At 39.3% G+C, this 17,267-nt stretch overlaps 4 protein-coding genes across 6 annotated transcripts in view; 2 read left to right on the top strand and 2 right to left on the bottom strand.

Annotated features, from left to right (window-relative positions):
• Positions 1 to 272: 272 nt before the first annotated feature.
• Positions 273 to 4,492, bottom strand: etv7 (ETS variant transcription factor 7). Of its 2 annotated transcripts, XM_024293107.2 has the most exons (10): positions 4,474 to 4,492; positions 3,955 to 4,011; positions 3,697 to 3,841; positions 3,435 to 3,599; positions 3,203 to 3,361; positions 2,163 to 2,291; positions 1,937 to 2,080; positions 1,202 to 1,344; positions 1,012 to 1,112; positions 273 to 919 (listed from the first exon to the last, which is right to left on the bottom strand). In XM_024293107.2, exons 2-10 carry the CDS (start codon positions 3,985 to 3,987, stop codon positions 763 to 765), a joined length of 1,176 nt encoding a protein of 391 aa, XP_024148875.1. In that variant the 5' UTR covers positions 3,988 to 4,011; positions 4,474 to 4,492; the 3' UTR covers positions 273 to 762. The 2 variants fall into 2 exon arrangements, with proteins under 2 accessions (XP_024148875.1, XP_024148873.1); XM_024293105.2 differs by lacking the exon at positions 4,474 to 4,492 and having other exon boundaries at positions 3,955 to 4,438.
• zgc:194242 (uncharacterized protein LOC100005854 homolog) lies at positions 4,418 to 8,057 on the top strand. Of its 2 annotated transcripts, none has more exons than XM_024293121.2 (4): positions 4,418 to 4,517; positions 6,448 to 6,704; positions 6,848 to 7,028; positions 7,119 to 8,057. In XM_024293121.2, the coding sequence occupies exons 2-4, from the start codon at positions 6,450 to 6,452 to the stop codon at positions 7,313 to 7,315; spliced, it is 633 nt and encodes a 210-aa protein (XP_024148889.1). In that variant the 5' UTR covers positions 4,418 to 4,517; positions 6,448 to 6,449; the 3' UTR covers positions 7,316 to 8,057. The 2 variants fall into 2 exon arrangements, with proteins under 2 accessions (XP_024148889.1, XP_024148890.1); XM_024293122.2 differs by having other exon boundaries at positions 4,464 to 4,513.
• Positions 8,058 to 8,186: 129 nt separating this feature from the next.
• ube2t (ubiquitin-conjugating enzyme E2T (putative)) lies at positions 8,187 to 10,667 on the top strand. The gene is made up of 7 exons (XM_024293128.2): positions 8,187 to 8,333; positions 8,527 to 8,636; positions 9,094 to 9,163; positions 9,241 to 9,346; positions 9,485 to 9,583; positions 9,857 to 9,940; positions 10,385 to 10,667. The coding sequence occupies exons 2-7, from the start codon at positions 8,528 to 8,530 to the stop codon at positions 10,493 to 10,495; spliced, it is 579 nt and encodes a 192-aa protein (XP_024148896.1). The 5' UTR covers positions 8,187 to 8,333; position 8,527; the 3' UTR covers positions 10,496 to 10,667.
• A 702-nt stretch (positions 10,668 to 11,369) lies between these two features.
• Positions 11,370 to 17,267, bottom strand: part of LOC112159180 (leucine-rich repeat-containing G-protein coupled receptor 6) — a 35,336-nt gene continuing 29,438 nt past the window's right edge. Inside the window, exons 7-18 of the mRNA XM_024293084.2 lie at positions 17,168 to 17,236; positions 16,668 to 16,739; positions 16,455 to 16,526; positions 16,004 to 16,072; positions 15,666 to 15,737; positions 15,338 to 15,403; positions 15,161 to 15,232; positions 14,648 to 14,719; positions 14,287 to 14,412; positions 13,601 to 13,755; positions 12,936 to 13,016; positions 11,370 to 12,856 (exon numbers count right to left, since the gene is read on the bottom strand). Coding sequence (XP_024148852.1) covers positions 11,718 to 12,856; positions 12,936 to 13,016; positions 13,601 to 13,755; positions 14,287 to 14,412; positions 14,648 to 14,719; positions 15,161 to 15,232; positions 15,338 to 15,403; positions 15,666 to 15,737; positions 16,004 to 16,072; positions 16,455 to 16,526; positions 16,668 to 16,739; positions 17,168 to 17,236 — 2,065 coding nt within the window. The 3' untranslated portion in view covers positions 11,370 to 11,717. The remainder of the gene's footprint in view (positions 12,857 to 12,935; positions 13,017 to 13,600; positions 13,756 to 14,286; positions 14,413 to 14,647; positions 14,720 to 15,160; positions 15,233 to 15,337; positions 15,404 to 15,665; positions 15,738 to 16,003; positions 16,073 to 16,454; positions 16,527 to 16,667; positions 16,740 to 17,167; positions 17,237 to 17,267) is intronic.

The raw sequence follows: 17,267 nt of genomic DNA, 5'->3' as shown, positions 1-17,267 counted from the left end.
TTGCTGGAGATGAAACTGCAGTATTTGAACTTTAATAATTATTATATGATTTTTTTAATATAATATAACTTAATTAAACTATGAACTATTGAGTACAGACTGAACATTGTTGTTATGTTTTACCAACATTGCAATTCGGCCATTCTGCTGCTGCAGCACCCTCTACAGGTGCAGGTGTGATACTACAACAAAGGGAGAACATGGATTTCCTTGTTCTATCCTTTTTAATGAGTATTTTAGTGCCGTCTGCACTCTTACACCCCTTTTTGAATTTTCTTGGTTTATATTGACGCATTTTTGGTGACATTTCAGTCTACTTGTTAAAATAAAAAATACTCATTTTGTTTGATATTTAAAAATATTTAATTTCAAAAGCAGAGAGAAACCATAAAAAACATAAAATAGCTTAGCATTAGAAAAATAAAAATGTTATTTAAAAAAAATCAAACTGTTTTGTGCAAACACAGCTATGCCTGCTTGATTCCTTTTATCCCGTACTCATTTCTGTAGAAGTGAAGCAGTCCAACATCATGCCCCCATGCATATTGAAAGATTTGTATAATTGTAGGCTGTGAACCAAAAAATTGCATCTGTATTGAAATTAGGTAAGGCAAGTGTGTTAAATTAAAGTTCACATGATTAGTTCGCTGCATAGCTGCACCTTTTTTATCATCTCTTAGTGTTTAGCTGGATCACACTCACGCAAAAAGCAAATATAATTATATTTACACACAATTTGCATCAAACTTTTCCATGATTTTTCTATGTTACTGGAGCGCTTGTGGGAGGCTGTGGAGAAGACCGATCGGGCGAAACCTCGAAATGATCGTCACTCAACTCATCTGGAGGTGGAGTGCGATCCGGGGATACAGCAGCCTCCCCCTGCTGTTCCCGGATGTCCTGCGGCAGTTTCAGAAACCTGAAAGGTCACAAAGGAGAGAAAGTCACCATGACATTGCGTGCTTCTGCAAAAATACTGCAAGTAAATGTCACAGAGGAAAGGACTGAGACCTGAAGAGGAGTTTTTGTCCTCGCTCCTTTTTGATGATGTTCAGCTTGTAGTAGTGTCGTAGAGCACGGGACATTTTCTCATAGGTCATGTTCTCTCTGTTCTGTTTAAGGAGATCATACATTAAAAATGACTATGCTCTTCATTTATATTAAGTCTCACTTTTTCCTTTGTGTTCTGTCTTCATTTTACCTTGTGGTTCCCCCAGAGACGAGCTAATCCGTTGGGGTCGACCACCCTGAATATCAGGCTGTCCTCGTCTTCCCACCGGATGTAGTCTCGATAGCGGTCATCGCACAATAACTGGTACACGTAGTCCCAAAGTAATCTGCACTCTGCAACAACAATAGCACACATTTGCTGTGTTTAAACATGCAACATCAGATGTCTTGAATTATAATTGTTAGGAAATTTGAGCAAATACACCACGTGGGTTAAAGGGAAAAGGTGAGTGAAAAACAAGTGGCTTTCAGAGGATTACAACTAAACGTTACCATAAAAACTCTTACAAACAAAAGTAATGTTCACCGAAGAATAAAGTTGGGACACATTTGAGCTTATTTAGGAGCTGGTTCCATCTATGGGCTGCATTATCTCGTTTGGTTCTGGTCCAAATTTCTACCAATTGATGCTTCTTGCCAGGCTCAAATGCCTACTCGATTAGTGATTACAATATAATCTGATAAGTATTTACTGCAAATTAATGACTAATGTATGAACCAGGAAGGACACTATTATTTGTTTTATTTTTGGATGGCAGCCAGTGAAAAGATTTGAGAACAGGAGTGATGTGATCCGTTCAACGTCTTTACAAACATAGGCTGAAAGAACTTTACTAAAAAATATATCAAATGTAATTTTAAGCACATCTCTCTGTCAATAGTATTTTTTTAGTACGTTAGTATCTGTGCTCTGAAAAACGTTTACTTGGGATGCGGCCGTTGGCTTTGTGCAGCGGACTCCTTGGCCTTTCTCGGCTGGACAGATTAAGAGGCTCTTGAGGGGAGCTTTCTGTTTGTGGCAGACATAGAAGTTGATTGTTGGGGGCAACAGAGACCACAGCTGATCCATCTACAAGAAAGATAGCAAAGGGGAAGACGATTTTTAAAAAACGATTACAATGGAGTCCTGAAATATTTATTTTGGTACCCACTGCTGAATGCGGGGAAGACAGAGTATGACACCAGGGTCAGGTGATTCCTGGGTGGGAGCAGCGTCTCCGTTGGGCTGCTCACGGTGGCTGTGAAAGCTGCAGAAACTGCAGAGGTGGCGAGAGCGGAAACTGCAAGAAAAGAAATATGAGGAAACTGCAAAACAGAAAGCAAAACTAAATGTAGAGCAGCACGTATGCTACAGAAAAGTCGATCAGACACAAACTAAAGTCATAACACCTTCATTTACATCTTAGATTAAATAAAATTCAAAATACTGGAATCTGGACTGGAATTATAAAACAACAGATGTCCAAGCTGCCACATTGCAAACACTTTACTTTCTGTCGTCTTTGACAACAGACGTGAGGGACGGGAAGAATTACGGTTCTAGCACGTCTTTCTTTGTTGATATTTCAGGGAAAATCTTTGTGGAGAAAACCAATGTATCTTCTGGAGACATTTGTACACAAAATAGTTCTTAAAATTAAAGCATTAAAACTATGTTAAGGATTAAAAAGAGATACATTTTGGGGATTTTGCAACAAACTGACTAAAAAGTTTGGGATGTTTTTGCCAAATAAAAAGACAAGTAAAGTTAGGAAAATAATCAAGGCATGAAGAAATTGGGACAAGAACAGAAAACATATCCAAATGAGTCACTGTCTGAGGTTCAGTTTGAAAGGAGGCAGGAAGTGGTGTCCGGCGCTAATACCATATTTTAGGGAAACTTTCAAAAAATGCAAGATGGGGAACTTCTGCGTTTGCACAAGATCATAAAGCACTTTCATTTTCCTTGTAGCTAGAAAGAATACATTTATTTCTTATTGGACAAAAATTGAAGAACCAGCAGTGCTCACAGTGGATTATTCACTTTTGAGACAGTCTAACTCAATGCAAATATTTGTAAATTAAATAAAGGCAGATATCTACGTGCCTGGATTTTTCCTCTTTCTGCACATTTCATTTGGATGCCTTCATCTTGTTTGTAAAAGATCTACAGAATGCAAAAACTTATTATCTAATTTGTAAAGCCACAAACCTGAGGTGTCTCTGACTGTCAAAGACTGTTGCTCTGGAAGTGACCCGGGAGGCACCTGGCAGCTGATTTCACTCCCAGATGTCCCCACTTTAGGGGTCTCACAGACAACACTTCTCCTGTGTTGCTTCACACACTGAAGAATCTCATACAGAACGTCACCTATGGAGATAAAAAAGAAAAAGATTATGGAAGGATAAACAATAAGTGTAAAACTCCTCTGACTAGATCCTACCTGAACTGGGGCAGCGTCGTCTGAAGTCCTCTTTGGTGAGAAGACACAAAGCTCTTCCATTCATCTCAAAGCGGGTCTTTTCTGCACGTTGCAGTGAGTACTCCTTATGAGCCCAGTGGAGCCAGTGGGCTACATCCTCTTTATCCCACAGAGATGGGTTGATTCCTAAGATGCATATTTAATAATAATAATAATAATAAAAAACATTACATGATACAGTTTTAAACAATACTGAATTGAATTTTCCTGAAGGCTGACTCACTGAGGCGTCCAGGTAGATGCCACAGGTCCTCATTAGTGGGTGGGCTGACCACTGGATCCTGATTCTGGGGGGAGTGACGCACATTTGGAGGAAGACTGCTTTGCGTCTCCTGTGCAGATGACAGGCTTTTTGCATTGTTTTCTTGCTGCAAAACAACATAAACAAGGATTAGACTGAACCATGATGTGGAAAACAAACATAAATCAAATAAATATACAATAGACATTCACGCCCTCTCTCCTTGAATTTGAAGTTTACCTTTATCTGAGGTGACGGGGAAGTGCTCGCCATGAAAGAAGTCACTTATATCTTCGGCTGCAGAAAAAAACGAGTTATTTCTTTGTAAGCGAATACACTTACAACCCAGTAAATTGGACAAACGTGTGGTCACATCTGCCCAAAATCCATTTTTTGTACATGGAAGTTGAATAATAATGTCGGACAAAACTCAACCTTCCGGGAAATGAAAACGAAAGAAGCAAAATCCTTAAAAGTGGGTGTGTACAACGCAGACTCTGGAGGAACCATGTCCAAACATAAAACCATGATAACAGCGCGGGGCTGTTTATTTACAAACGCGTTTATTTATCAAAGTTTTCAGGGGTACATTTTGATTGAAAATTCAACCGAATGATAAATAACTCCATATAAAGAGGGAAAAATTATAACTCAAGTGCAGGAAATGAGTAAATAGAAAACCGAGTGCGGAAAGAAAGGTGAGTGGAAGAGCGGAGTCACACTGCGCCTGCGTCAACGGGAGAAGCTCCGCCTCCTTACAGGAAGAGTCAGGCGGACCAGCACAGTCAACAAAAACACAGTTAGTAAGTCTTATTTATTCTGCGCAGCGACATATAGATAACTCTGATGTAAAATTGAACTTTAAACGTGAATTCTGGTTATAACGTAACAATTTATGAATTATTTGGTTTCTTAAGCGCAGAGACGTACTATTTCAAAACTCCCTCTGGAGTAGAATTGTTCATTGAGGGAAAATTATGGACAAGAATGAAAAAGTTGTTATTATTATTTAAATACAGAATTATTCAGATCAGAGGAGGCATTATACTTTTCAGAAAATTGTATAGATAATGGAACTCTATAGTTAGTTTAAAAAGTCAGTTATTATTTTCCATATTGGGGGTGAAATGGGGATATCTTTTTGTGTTACCAATTGAGCTATTTTTAAGGGAAACTTAAACTTTATAATTAGAGGATTGAAGAATGGTCAAACACGTGGGGTTTGAAGTTTTCAAAGAATAGTAATGTTATTTACTAAGAAGAGGACAGTACATATAGGTTTAAAATTTGTAACACAGAATTACAAGAAGTCAAGCAGTTTAAGTATCTGGGATTGTCATTAGATGATAAATTAACTCGGAATAATCATGTACAAAACATTAAATAAGTGCAAAAATGTATTTGGTAGGTAGGTGTGATGCAGGTAAAGAGTTTTGTTAAAAAAAACTTTATACAGGGCTAATAAGAACGATTGATAAGTGTATATGACCCAACATCAATCAGAAAGTATTCTTAATAAACTCATTAAAAAAATAAGCAGAAAGTATTTCACTGCTGCAATGGAAGTATTTAACAAATACATTTTTTTTCAGTATGAAGCATTAGAAATTGCAACAGGGGCTTTCAAAACTACGCCAACAGCAGCTTTCCAGGTTGAAATGCCCCTGTACCTTCGAAGGTCACAAGTTTGTCTGAACCACTGGCCTTCTTTAAAAGGTCACAACTTAGCTCATTCATCTAAACTGCTCTGGATTACATATATGAGAAAAACAAAAAGAGATTTAATAGAGGAAGTAATGGAAGAAAATGCAACAGAAATGAGCTTGAGCCGTGCTTGTTTAAGGATAGTTTGGTTAATTTTACCATAATACTTAATAAAGAAAAGTTTCACAGTTTTAATCAGATTCAAGAAAAACATATCGGAATTATATGTGAGAATGTATACAGATGCATCAAAAGTGCTGATGGGAGATATATCCAGACCAGAATTCCAAGTCTTAGTTGTCCTAGTAGTTCTAGTAACAATGACATAACTATTTACTCTGCAGAAATGATTGCTAAAATACTAGCTCTGCAGTGGAGTGAAGACATAAGACCTCTGAGAAATGTAAAAATGCCCTGATTCCACTTCATCTTTATTCATCATTAATAATGGTCAGTCTGAATGCTGACCAGATGTCCAGATAGAAATCCAGCAAACTTTATACAGTGAGTGGCTAAAAGAGTTTTATGGAGACCAGCTCATGTAGGAATGGCAGGAAATGAATCAGCTGAGAGATAGTAACTCAAAAATTGCCTCCTAAAAAGCAGCACACAGATGCAAATAGGAGACTCAGTAAAAGCAGAAATAAAGGTTATAATTAACGGAAAAGTAAAACAGAAAAAAAAATAGGTGGGTGGGTGGAAGAAAGGAAGAGAAGGTGGTTTTATGGGACAGAGAGGACACAGAGGACAGTGGGGAATATGGTGTATATCAGTAGGAGGAGAGAAGATCGTGTAAATTCCAGACTTCTTTACTTGTTTAAACAAACAGCTTTTCTAGATAAGAAAACATGTGAGTGGGAATTGTGAATTATGTGGTGATGTCAAGACTATAGGACATATAATTATGACATGTGACGGTGGAGAATATTCAAAGAAAATATAATAATATTGTATAAAGTGTTATATTGTTTCAGCATTGTGCTTACTTTTTCTGGATTGTTGTTTGAGTGTATTTTTTTTCTTTTTTAGGGATGTGGGCTACAAAACTGGGGAAACAGCTGGGCAATCCCACTAAGTCAATAGCGGGATGGCTGGTCAGCAAGTTGTTTAAGGCTCGTAATAAGGTCCTTGAGGAGCATGCTGTGCAGCTGTGTGGGATCCAGCCAGGGGACACCGTGCTCGAGCTGGGTCATGGCCCAGGTCTGGGTTTGGAATCGGCAGTGAAGCTGCTCACTGGTCCAACGGGTCACCTTATTGGAGTGGATTACTCCGAGTATATGCACCAGGTGAACAACGAATACTCAGAAAGTTGAATGGTATTTGTAACTTGCAAACTACATTTTTGTGTACTTTTTACATTTAAAAGCTCACACTCCAGCTACTGTTTTAAACAAAAATTGTATTTGCATTTTTTTTCCTGTTTTTGTAGATGGCAAAGGAACGGATGAAGGATCTTCTCGCCACTGGGAAGGTTACCCTACACCACTGTGATGTAGCTGCAATGCCTGTCGCAGACAACAGCGTGGATAAAGTTTTTCACTGTAACTGCTACTACTTTTGGCCAGACCAGAAAAAGGCAGCTCTAGAAATCCACCGCGTTATGAAACCTGGTAATTTTTTACTCTATTTCTTATTATTTTTTTGTACACATCCAAAGTAAATCAAATACATTTTGAGTAATACAGTTTAAACCCACCTAGGAGGCCTGATGGTGAGCACACTGAGGCTAGCACATGTGGCTGTTTTGGGAGGCAAAGGTGTGATGCCAGGAGAAAACTGGCGCCCAGAGGCCTACATGTCAGCTCTGAGAGACTCTGGCTTCACTGATGTTAGGATGGAAGACAAGCAACACAATGATTTAACATTTCAAGCTATTTTTGCCACAGCATCCAAATGAGCACATGTGCACTTGACCCAAAAGAGCAATCAAAAGATTTTGAATGATGTGCCTTCAGCGAAACATTAGCCATACAGTTAACCACTTTGTGCTGTTTTGTTGTTGTTCAGACATTCTACAGCACTTCACTGACAGTGTTAAACAAATTAATGTGTTGATTATAAATGTGCCAGATATGTTAAAAACATATTCTAAAGGAATCAAATTTTAATATAGTAGTCATGACAAACAGTTGCATTAAATACATAGTCAACAATAAAACGAAACAGAGGAGATGGGGCTGGTTGTCACATTTCCTACACTATCAAAGAAAATTCCTTGGATCTAAAAAAAATCCCCTCTTAACAGTGTTGTTGGTATGACAGAAACAATTTATGTTTAGAGGATCTTTAGTCAAACATTAGACATCAATATCAAGTCACAGCACTGTGAACCTGCTCCATTTTCTTGGAATTAAGCAATTTGATTAACTATTTTCTTTGTTTTGTTTTTATTTTTAATTCAAGAAACATAAATATCAGGGTATTTTTGCATATTTTTCCAAACACTACAAAATACACAATGATGTATTAAATAAAATGTTCATATATAAACATGAATGTGTCGTCATATTTCAAATAGGAGTGCGTTTAGACAAAAACAAAGTAATATCTCCTCATTGAAATTCAGTGATATTCTTAAAGAAATAAAACTGAAACAGAAGCAGACATTGTTCATAGGCTGCAATCTATATTTTGGAGGAAAAAATAAATACATAAATGAATAAATAAAAGCTGGTTTAAAATGTCTTTCATGCGTTGCGTTGCTCATTGAAGACATACCAGAATTAACCTGTAGATGGCGATCGTGTGCCACTTGAGGTATAATGGCAGAAGAAGAAGAACTGCATCTGACGGATGATTTCTACGTCATCACGTCCGCACAGCGAGGGAAATCCAAACCGAAACCTGAAAGGTTGTTTGTAATATTTTCTTGCTGCGGGAAAGTTCCACGTCCAAAAAGTGGTTCAAAGTGTCAAGTGAGTTGTGTTTGTATTAGAGCAAATAAGTTTCACTTTCTGCTTTCTAACCTCGCGGATAAGCGGTTTTACTTGCACCAGTTTATGAGCACGAAAACTCTATACAGTTTTGTTATGAGGAAACGTTAAGTAAGCTAATTGTTTTAAAATATATCCGTATTTGTGTCCGTGTTGTCTCTCTGTCGCCATGAAGAATGCAGAGAGCTTCTCGTTTAAAGCGTGAACTTCAGATGCTGAGCACCGAGCCTCCTCCTGGGATAACATGCTGGCAAAACGACGAGCAGATTGACGACCTCCGCGCACGTAAGTCTACTCTGTTACCTGCTTTAAAATGTGATGTAAGTCCTAACCATAAACACATCTATAAATTGCTGAACTACTAATGTAATTTCAATTATTTCGTATATATATTTTTTGCACACATGTACGTCTTACCGGAATCCTAAAGTCTATATGCTGCAAACAAATTGAATGTGAGGGAAAGGCGTGATTTTTATTTACTGTATTTGAATGTTTGTTTGTTTGTTTGTTTACTTGGACCCTTAATTTAAAGTGTGACATCATGTTAGCTTTTGATTTTGCTACACATGGAGGAACCTCTACAATAAAACTTTTGTCCATCTATACACTTCGTAAGCTAATGCTAGCTATTTGTTGATTCTGTTTAGATAAAAGTGATCTGCTCAGTGTGTTTGGAAATATTACCCGTGAATTTACAGCAGTCACTGTATTTATCTTCTCTTTGTTCTTCCCCATGCAGAGATAGTGGGTGGATCAGGAACTCCATATGAAGGTGGACTCTTTTCCTTGGAGATCAAAGTGCCAGAAAGGTACTGTTTGGCTTGCATTTTAAACACATCCGTAACATTTTTGGCACTGACTTATTTTATTACTCAACGTCCTACAGGTATCCATTTGAGCCTCCAAATATAAGATTCTTGACGCCAATCTACCACCCCAACATAGATAACTCGGGGCGCATCTGTCACGATGCTCTTAAACTTCCACCAAAGGTTGGACTTTGCACAAAAGCCACTTCTTTTGCTTCCCAGAAATGTTTCAGTTTCCCAGATTTGTTTAATTTTTAACCTGTTTTCAGCAACTTTGAGCTGCATTCAAGGTTTAAATATGTTTACTGGCCTGTTCTTTAGGGTGCCTGGAGACCGTCTTTGAACATCTCCACGGTCCTCACCTCCATTCAGCTGCTTATGGCTGAGCCCAATCCAGATGACCCATTAATGGCCGATATAGTGAGTGATATTTAATCTTGTAATAAAAACACGCCACCTGCATTTACCAATGCAAAGACATGAGTTTGATTATTCTGATGTATTTCTGATACATATTTACTACAAAATTATACGAATTCTTTTTAGATAAATATGGAACTTTATTGAACACATAATTAAGCATATTTGTAAAGCAAAGTATGATGGGGAAATAGTTACTTTTTATTGAATAAATTATGTATAATTCAGTATATATATGATTTCAGCTGTTGTAACATACTTTTCTTTTCCCAGTCATCTGAGTTTAAATACAACAAACAGGTGTATCTGGAAAAAGCCAGGAAGGTCACACAGGAACATGCAGTTCAGAAAACCGCTGTAAGTCAACAGATATGTGGACGATTCTCTGCTATGGTTTAGATTTTGTGTCATTTTCTCAGATTTTAGATGTTATCTTTTACTGTCTGTTTTGGTCAATGTATTACTACAGACTGGGATTCCCAATAAACCACCTGACTTACATAGATTTTTAATGCATTTTTTTTTTCATTGATCTGAATGGAAATGGTAAGAAATGCAGTCAAGCTTATCTAAAAGTTACAGATTAAGTTGGGTATACTTAGGTTTACATCCTGCTATAATATTAAAGGTCTATAGGCCTAATTTAACAAGATTTACAAGGTTTACTGATCTACCAAGTTAGCTCTAGGCCCGCCTGACATTCCGCTTTTGTCAAATTGATCTGAGTGTAATGTACATTGCTGAAATTTAACCTGCACATGTCATGCAGACATATTAAATCTTGTTGTTTTATTTTTTAAGAGAGTTGTGGAGGAGAATAAGGAAAACACTCCGGTTCCAAAACCATCATCGCTGAAGAGAGACTTGCAGCAGGGACCAGCAGGAGATCCACCTAAGAGAACTTGCACATAGTTTTTATTTCACACTAAAATTCTGTTTGGCACACCAATTATTTCTTAGAAATAAATTTTAATTTAGACATCATCCATTTGTGTATGTAAATAAATTGATGTTTGTCAATCTGCACATTTGTAAGATTGCTGTAAATGTTTGTGTTGTCATATTAAAGTGTGAATGCATGGCCTATAATGTGATGTGTGTTTATTAACAAAGGGGGCTTGCGATATTTACAATAAGAAGAAGATAGTTTTATTCACACATGCTTACCAACTGTATACAAAGTATGTACAACCTAAATGGCGATTTTTTTATTTACTTTTTTTGTTTTTTACAAACTAAGATTTTATTATTAATATATACATTTATATATTTTGTTTATGAAAAGAAGACAACATAAGGCTTTGTGTGAATCAATACCATGCTAGTTCAGAGGTAGTAACATTGTATATATTTATATCGTTAGCAAACTCTAAATTCTGCAGAAACAGCTATGTCCCATATGACTACTTGCTCCTGTTGGGTGGAGTTGCATATTTAAGATCAAACCGTGTAAACAACATGAAACTGTACACGCAACCCATTTCCTGTTGCATTTCTCTGCCACCATAGGAATAACATTCTTAAAATTACAACATATATTAGACGGTTCCAGGGGTTATAATCACATTTTTTCTGAATAAAACCTTTAGCTTGTACTAAAAATTTGCACAAAAAAACAGGAATTTTCTTTTACTAACAATGCAATCCAAATTATAGTTATTGACTTGTCATTACAAAACATAACTAATCAGGTTATCTTACTTTATTTCCTTTTACGTCATTCTCAGAATGTTTAACTTTGCGTAGAACATCAATTTTTCCCCCCATTTTCTTTGCAGTTTACAGCTTTTTTTGTTTTATTATTTGTGGTTCACTGAAAAGTCTGCAGCTTTCAACAGTGTTGACACTTTCTGGAGGAATGTCTTTTCCGTGAAACCAGCTTCAGTCCTGCTCTACATTTGTAAAGACTTTGTTTTGTTGTCCTCTTTCCTGTTGTCCCCCATCGCTTTGGATGAGCTGATGCACCAATAGCTCAGAGATGGTGCTGCTGCCGCAGTGTGATGATGGTCTTAATGCCCCTTGTGTCCCACATTTTGATATAGCTAGCTTTTTTTGGCTCATAGGTGAGAAGTGAGTCATGATAGAGCAAAAACAGAACAGAGTATAAGAAAGTTGCATCTTGATCAGGCTCTCCTCATTCTTCGACCCTCTCCCTACCAGTGAGAGTTGGTGTTTGACAGGGAATGAGGGCAACGGACGAATTGGAGGAGCAGTGGGAAAATCGGATTGGATCGAGTCCGGCCTGAAAAGAGGAGCCCTCACTGTATATGGCATCGGCATCTGTGAGCGACACCCGGGTCGATGTATCGGAGCAGGAGCTCTTCTCCGTCTCCACAGAAACCAGCGAGTCCAGGGTGCGGTCTCTTCGCAGCTGGGGACGTGATTTTGGGCGAGGCCAGAAGAAAAAGTGAGAGTGGTCTCTTGTGAAGAGGAGGAAGAGGAGAGGGTTGAGGCACGCCGGTAGCGGTTGGAGAAGCAGAAGAACCGATTTTAGAACCTCCTCTCCCAAAGAGAGAAGACCCAGAAGAGAACAAAGGGACAGGAAGGCCACGGGTACATAGAGGAGACTGTTAGTAAATATTAACCAGGCAACATGTTTGATCATAGCACAGTCCCATAAGCCCTCACATTCACCTCTTAATAACTCACAGTATAGCCGAATGTATGAACTTATGACCAAAAGCAAACAAAAAGTGTTTATCATAATGAGGGTCAAAGGAAAGCCCAGGGAGGATGGAAGGCGAGAGGCTGGGGGTGGTAGGGGTGAGGGGAGACAGAATGGTGAGGACCCGTAGTTTCCTACCCCTACTAGTGGGAGAGAAGCGAGTGTCAGCGACAGAGAGAGGCAAAAAACTGCACATGTTCGCACACTCCCTAGAGATGGGGATTTCCCATAGAACCGAGCACAGGTCACGCTCACGCCACACTGCACTGCGGCAAGGGTCAACAGCAACACGCTCGCCTCCGATGCAAACACCCAAACCCATCCTGTCACCTGACACCCCAGGCCCCCCTCCCATCGTGCTCCATAGTGGTTGAATTCTCCAATAGTTAAAGCGTCCATGAGGGCCAGGGTGCATGTACACACCCCTGTCAACAGATTGGAACCGCCCATGCAGGCCACAGTGAAGCGAAGTGGCGACAGGTTTCCAGGGGATCCAAAGAGGGACAGGAGAAGGATGGAGTTTCCCAACAGAGACACCAGGGAGATGGACCACATGCCGATACGGACCAGCCAGCTGCCTAGAAGGGAGTCACAGGGACGGAAGGGTCCTGCAACATGGCAAACACTCATTAGATGAGCAAAATATTAGTTTCTGTCTCATCTTTATCTCTAAAGAGGCTGCATTACCAGGTGTGGGCGTGCACTGGACACTGGACTGCAGTTTGGATTCCTCGATTTCCAACTGGAAATCCTCCAAGTACGGATCATCTGGAACATAGCATTGTTAAAAAAAATCAGAATGTGGAGAGCTAACACCTTCAAGAAACCTGCCATACAAAGTATGTTAGGCAGCCAACCAGATCAACTGTTTACATCTGGTAGATTACATTGTATGCTTGCAACTGGAGGTTTCCTAACATTACTCTCCAGTGACAGGCTGAAACTTCTACAAGATAAATGGCACCTCTAGAAAACGTAATAATCGTTGCATGTTTATACATAAATTAAAGCGGAGTACATTGAAATCAGATTTATCAAGGCTTGATTATTATTTGTTATTGTTCCCAAATAAGTACACCTCGTGGTTGCATGTTTTCAGTTTCAGGGATGTAGGTTTATTGGTTTGATTTCAGCCTAATTATGGCTCATTTTTGTTTGTATTTGATACCACCCACAGGAATGTAGGGTATATTTTACATGGACCAGAGAGCGTGTCAGGTGCCAGTTAACAGTGATTTTCAGCAAGGCTCTGACATATTGCAGGCTGAGGCCTGAGAGTAAACATCCAGAGCTCAGGTTTCCATCTTATATCCTGACTATATAGATGCTAAATTCACAGATGTGGGTCTTACATTGAGCATCAGCCTGGATTTGGTACACGGCTACAGTCCTCTTCTGTAGGTCTTCGTGAGTGTTGCTCTGCTCCGTGTCCCATGGACTCGCTGGCTTGTAGCTATCACAGGATGCATATACACAGCACTGGTAGGCGTAAGGCATCTCAATCACTCTGTAACAAACAGATGGGAGTAACAGTGATGATAAAATTATCCAGATAGCATTTCCAGGTAGTTTTTCCTTAGTTCTATGTATTAGTATGAGTAGGAACAAATAGTGAGATGTGTTTGTCCACTTGGAATTGCCCTACACTTTATCCGCATAGCTGCACCTTTACCTACACATCTGATCTTATGGCATTCTGCCAGGACTTTGGTTAGGTTTTACATTTTGATCACTCGTCATCTCATTTTTCACTTTAACTTCCCTCTACTTTTCTGGAAATATAAAAGTTTTCATGTGAGGAACACATTTCCACGGAAATGCCTTGTCGTTTCTAAAATCCTCAGCAGGAATGTTTCAAGGGGCTGCTCTATAATTAGCCAATTTTCAAACTTGTTCCCTTTTAATCAGGTTATGAAATGAATCAAATGTTTTTAAGAATGCATTTAGAGGCACATCTGGATCATTACAGCCATTTTTATTCAAGCTTAAACAGACACAACATCGTGGAACCGGCTGTTTCAAGTGTTTTTAGTCTTACCTAATGTGGGGGAAGTGATCAGGACCAAAAGCCTCATACAAAAACGTGTTTCCTCTCAACTTGAGATGCGTGAGACCTCCCAAACCTGCAACTGGCACAGAGCTGAGACGGTTCTCAGACAGGTCCCTACGTGGAAAAAGACACAAAATGTAACATTTGCAATCAATGTTTTCCTTCTAAGGAAGGTGTGATGTTACAAAGAATATCAAGTAATGAGGGCAATAAAGGAAACTATGAATTTATGTACGCCCTATGCTATGGTACGGTGTACTTGGATTCTACTGTTGACAAAACTGCTTTGCCCTTTTAGGCACAAGAGAGTCACAAAGGCTTTTTGAGATCCATGACCCTTTATACTCACAGTTTTATCATAGAATGAAGTGAGACGAAGGCCTCCGGATGGATCGACTCAAGCACGTTCCAGCTCAGATCCCTGTGATGGAAAGAAACATCAAAAGATTCAAACTGAGCAGAAACAGCCCCAGTTTACAGACAAAAGTAGTGCATCTCCACCAGGTGTCAGTAATGTGATGTTTATCTTCGAAGTTTGAGGATTATCAGTGTTTTAGCAATTCTTTTAGGTATCTGTTAAGTTGTAAAATGCATTAGTTTGAATTAAAGTATGTTTTTAACAGGTCATCATATATAAAACATTAAAATGAATTTGCTGAGAAAATGTAAAGTGTTTGAAAAATTTTTTGTTTTGCCTTGTTTAAGTCAGTTAATCCTTAAATATGTAAAACGTAAAATTAAAACTTAATGATTCATTTTTTGGCATATTTTTATGGTCATCATTTTTAATATACACAGTACGATGAAGCTATTGAAGATAATTGAACTGAATCAGTTTGTCATTGGGTAAAGACGGACTCACAGGGCTTTGAGAGAGGTGAGCTGCTGAAAGGTGCTTGACTCTATCCTCCTGATCTTATTATGCTGCAGTCCTCTGTTAAAAAAATGACATGAGTTCATTTACAGCACATAAAAAAAAAACCACTAAATGTAATTGAACGATACAAGTGCAGGCTGACGTGTGCATGGGGACACTCACATCTCCTGCAGAGCTGAACAGTGGTAAAAGCTGGGAAGATCCTCTATCTGGTTGTGGGACAGCTCCCTGCAAGACACACACAGTTGGCAGCTGTGGATTTTTGTATGGGAAATTATGGAGTGTCAGGTTTATTTGAGTGTCAGCTCTGTCAGCAAGAAGACACCGCAGGACAAAACTTTATTTGGGTGGTGGTGGTGGGAGGCGGGGGGCATAGTAATTGGATTTCATTGCAAAGTGATTGCATGAATGATTGCTCGGGGGCACAGCTCTCCACAGCTGGGGTTTGTGTATCAAGTTTGAGCCTCTCGCCCTCCTCTGGTATACTCACAGGACTCTGAGGCGAGGCAGCTGCTCACATAGATCCAGAGGGAGAGCTGAGAGACCAGCACGAGTCAGCGTCCTACGGAGGAAAAAAAAAATCCTCTGATCATTGTTTGAGTTCAGGCAAGTGAAAGGATCTCCCAGTTCTGTGAGTCTAACTCGGTCTGACAAGCAGCTGTGTAGTTTTACCAAACCCGTCACTGACTGGAATAACCTGCCCGTCCCTCTCTATCCTCTCACTTGCCTCTCCTAAACTCCTAAAATGCACGTGTGCAGACCACAGTCCAAGTGTTTTTCCACATTCTGTCATGTAGTGAAATGATGCTTTGTGTGTATGACACTCACAGAATTTCCAGGCTGGTGGTTCCTTTCAGATCAGGAAATTCTTGAATCTGGGTTGCACCATTCAGGGAACTGTAGTCAAACACAGTAGGGGGAAACAAATTATGCTTCAAAAGCTTCCATTTTCTTTGCTTCTTTCCTCCAACACTCACACAGCAAAGCGTTGAAGCCAGGCCTTGTCTAACAGCTCATTTCAGCCATCAAACTGATTCTCCAACATCAACACTGGCTATTTTGGCGGTCTCACTGGACATCATAAGTCAAACTCTTCAACATGCTCTTACAGCACACTCTCTTAGCACATCAGCACACACAGCGCAGCAATATACTAACACAACATCCTTCAGTAAGCTATTACACATGTCCACTCCACTCTCACTGAAAGGGACAGAGGATGATTTAAACTGTGTTTGGGTTAACCCACTGGAATGGTTTTTGCTGACCGCAAACTTACAGTGTGTGCAATTTTGGTAAGAACTGGAAAGCGGATTTTCCCACAAACTGGATGGGGTTCTCATAGAAATGACTGCAACAAAAAAATAAGAGAATAACGATGTTGACATTGGATAATTGATTTGGTTTTGGAGATGATTAGTGGTGCATGGGACACTAAGATGTTTATTTTACAAGTGTGTATAGTTCAGTTAAGAGTAAGTGTTGAACTCACATGGTTTGGAGATGAGGGTTTCCCACAAAAGCCCTTTCAGGGATGGCTTTGATATTGTTGTTATGGAAGCCCCTGAAAATATAAAAAACACACTGTTAATGAAATACTCTTTCAGTATGTTTGGAAGTTGTTTTTTTTTTTTTTTTGGAGGCGCAATAACGTGTGCCTGTGAGTGAGGAGAAGTCCTCATGTTGCACCTGCCACTGTACAGCTGGAAAACAATTTTGGATCCATAAGACGTTAACACTCACACACACATACATATGCAGAGTATCTGTGACACATATGCATGCTGGGGAACATCTGCTGAAGCTGAGTAAATACGGTTTTTGTGTGTATGTGCAGACGGCTGCGTGGGTGTGTATCCAGCACCTGCTCGGAGCGAGAGAGATTATATCCGAGTGCCACATTAAAATCACTTAGCGGGATTATTCAGGATAAAGCAACCATGATAGTCATGTCAGGCAGGTGCGTGTTTCTGCGTATGTGGATGTACTCACAGTTCCTGAAGTTTGCTCAGTGTCCTGACGGCCACAGGGAACTCCTGCAAGTCATTGTAGTTCAAATCCCTGTGAGCAAGATAAACAGTTGTGATTAAAT

The sequence above is a fragment of the Oryzias melastigma genome, linkage group LG7 (assembly GCF_002922805.2).
Source record: "Oryzias melastigma strain HK-1 linkage group LG7, ASM292280v2, whole genome shotgun sequence".
NCBI lineage: Eukaryota > Metazoa > Chordata > Actinopteri > Beloniformes > Adrianichthyidae > Oryzias > Oryzias melastigma.
Note: the sequence above shows the minus strand (reverse complement) of the source record. Positions and strands in the feature narration are given on the sequence as shown.

Excerpts from the sequence above, each read along its gene's own strand:
- etv7 (XM_024293107.2), bottom strand. The coding sequence starts at position 3,987 with ATGGCGAGCACTTCCCCGTCACCTCAGATAAAG. Across the intron at positions 2,292-3,202 it reads GACAGTCAGAGACACCTCAG|TTTCCGCTCTCGCCACCTCT; the intron begins GTTTGTGGCTTT and ends CTTTTCTTGCAG. Across the intron at positions 920-1,011 it reads GGACAAAAACTCCTCTTCAG|GTTTCTGAAACTGCCGCAGG; the intron begins GTCTCAGTCCTT and ends GTGACCTTTCAG.
- zgc:194242 (XM_024293121.2), top strand. The coding sequence starts at position 6,450 with ATGTGGGCTACAAAACTGGGGAAACAGCTGGGCAATCCCACTAAGTCA. Across the intron at positions 6,705-6,847 it reads ACTCCGAGTATATGCACCAG|ATGGCAAAGGAACGGATGAA; the intron begins GTGAACAACGAA and ends CTGTTTTTGTAG. Across the intron at positions 7,029-7,118 it reads CCACCGCGTTATGAAACCTG|GAGGCCTGATGGTGAGCACA; the intron begins GTAATTTTTTAC and ends AAACCCACCTAG.
- ube2t (XM_024293128.2), top strand. The coding sequence starts at position 8,528 with ATGCAGAGAGCTTCTCGTTTAAAGCGTGAACTTCAGATGCTGAGCACC. Across the intron at positions 8,637-9,093 it reads GATTGACGACCTCCGCGCAC|AGATAGTGGGTGGATCAGGA; the intron begins GTAAGTCTACTC and ends TTCCCCATGCAG. Across the intron at positions 9,941-10,384 it reads ATGCAGTTCAGAAAACCGCT|AGAGTTGTGGAGGAGAATAA; the intron begins GTAAGTCAACAG and ends TTATTTTTTAAG.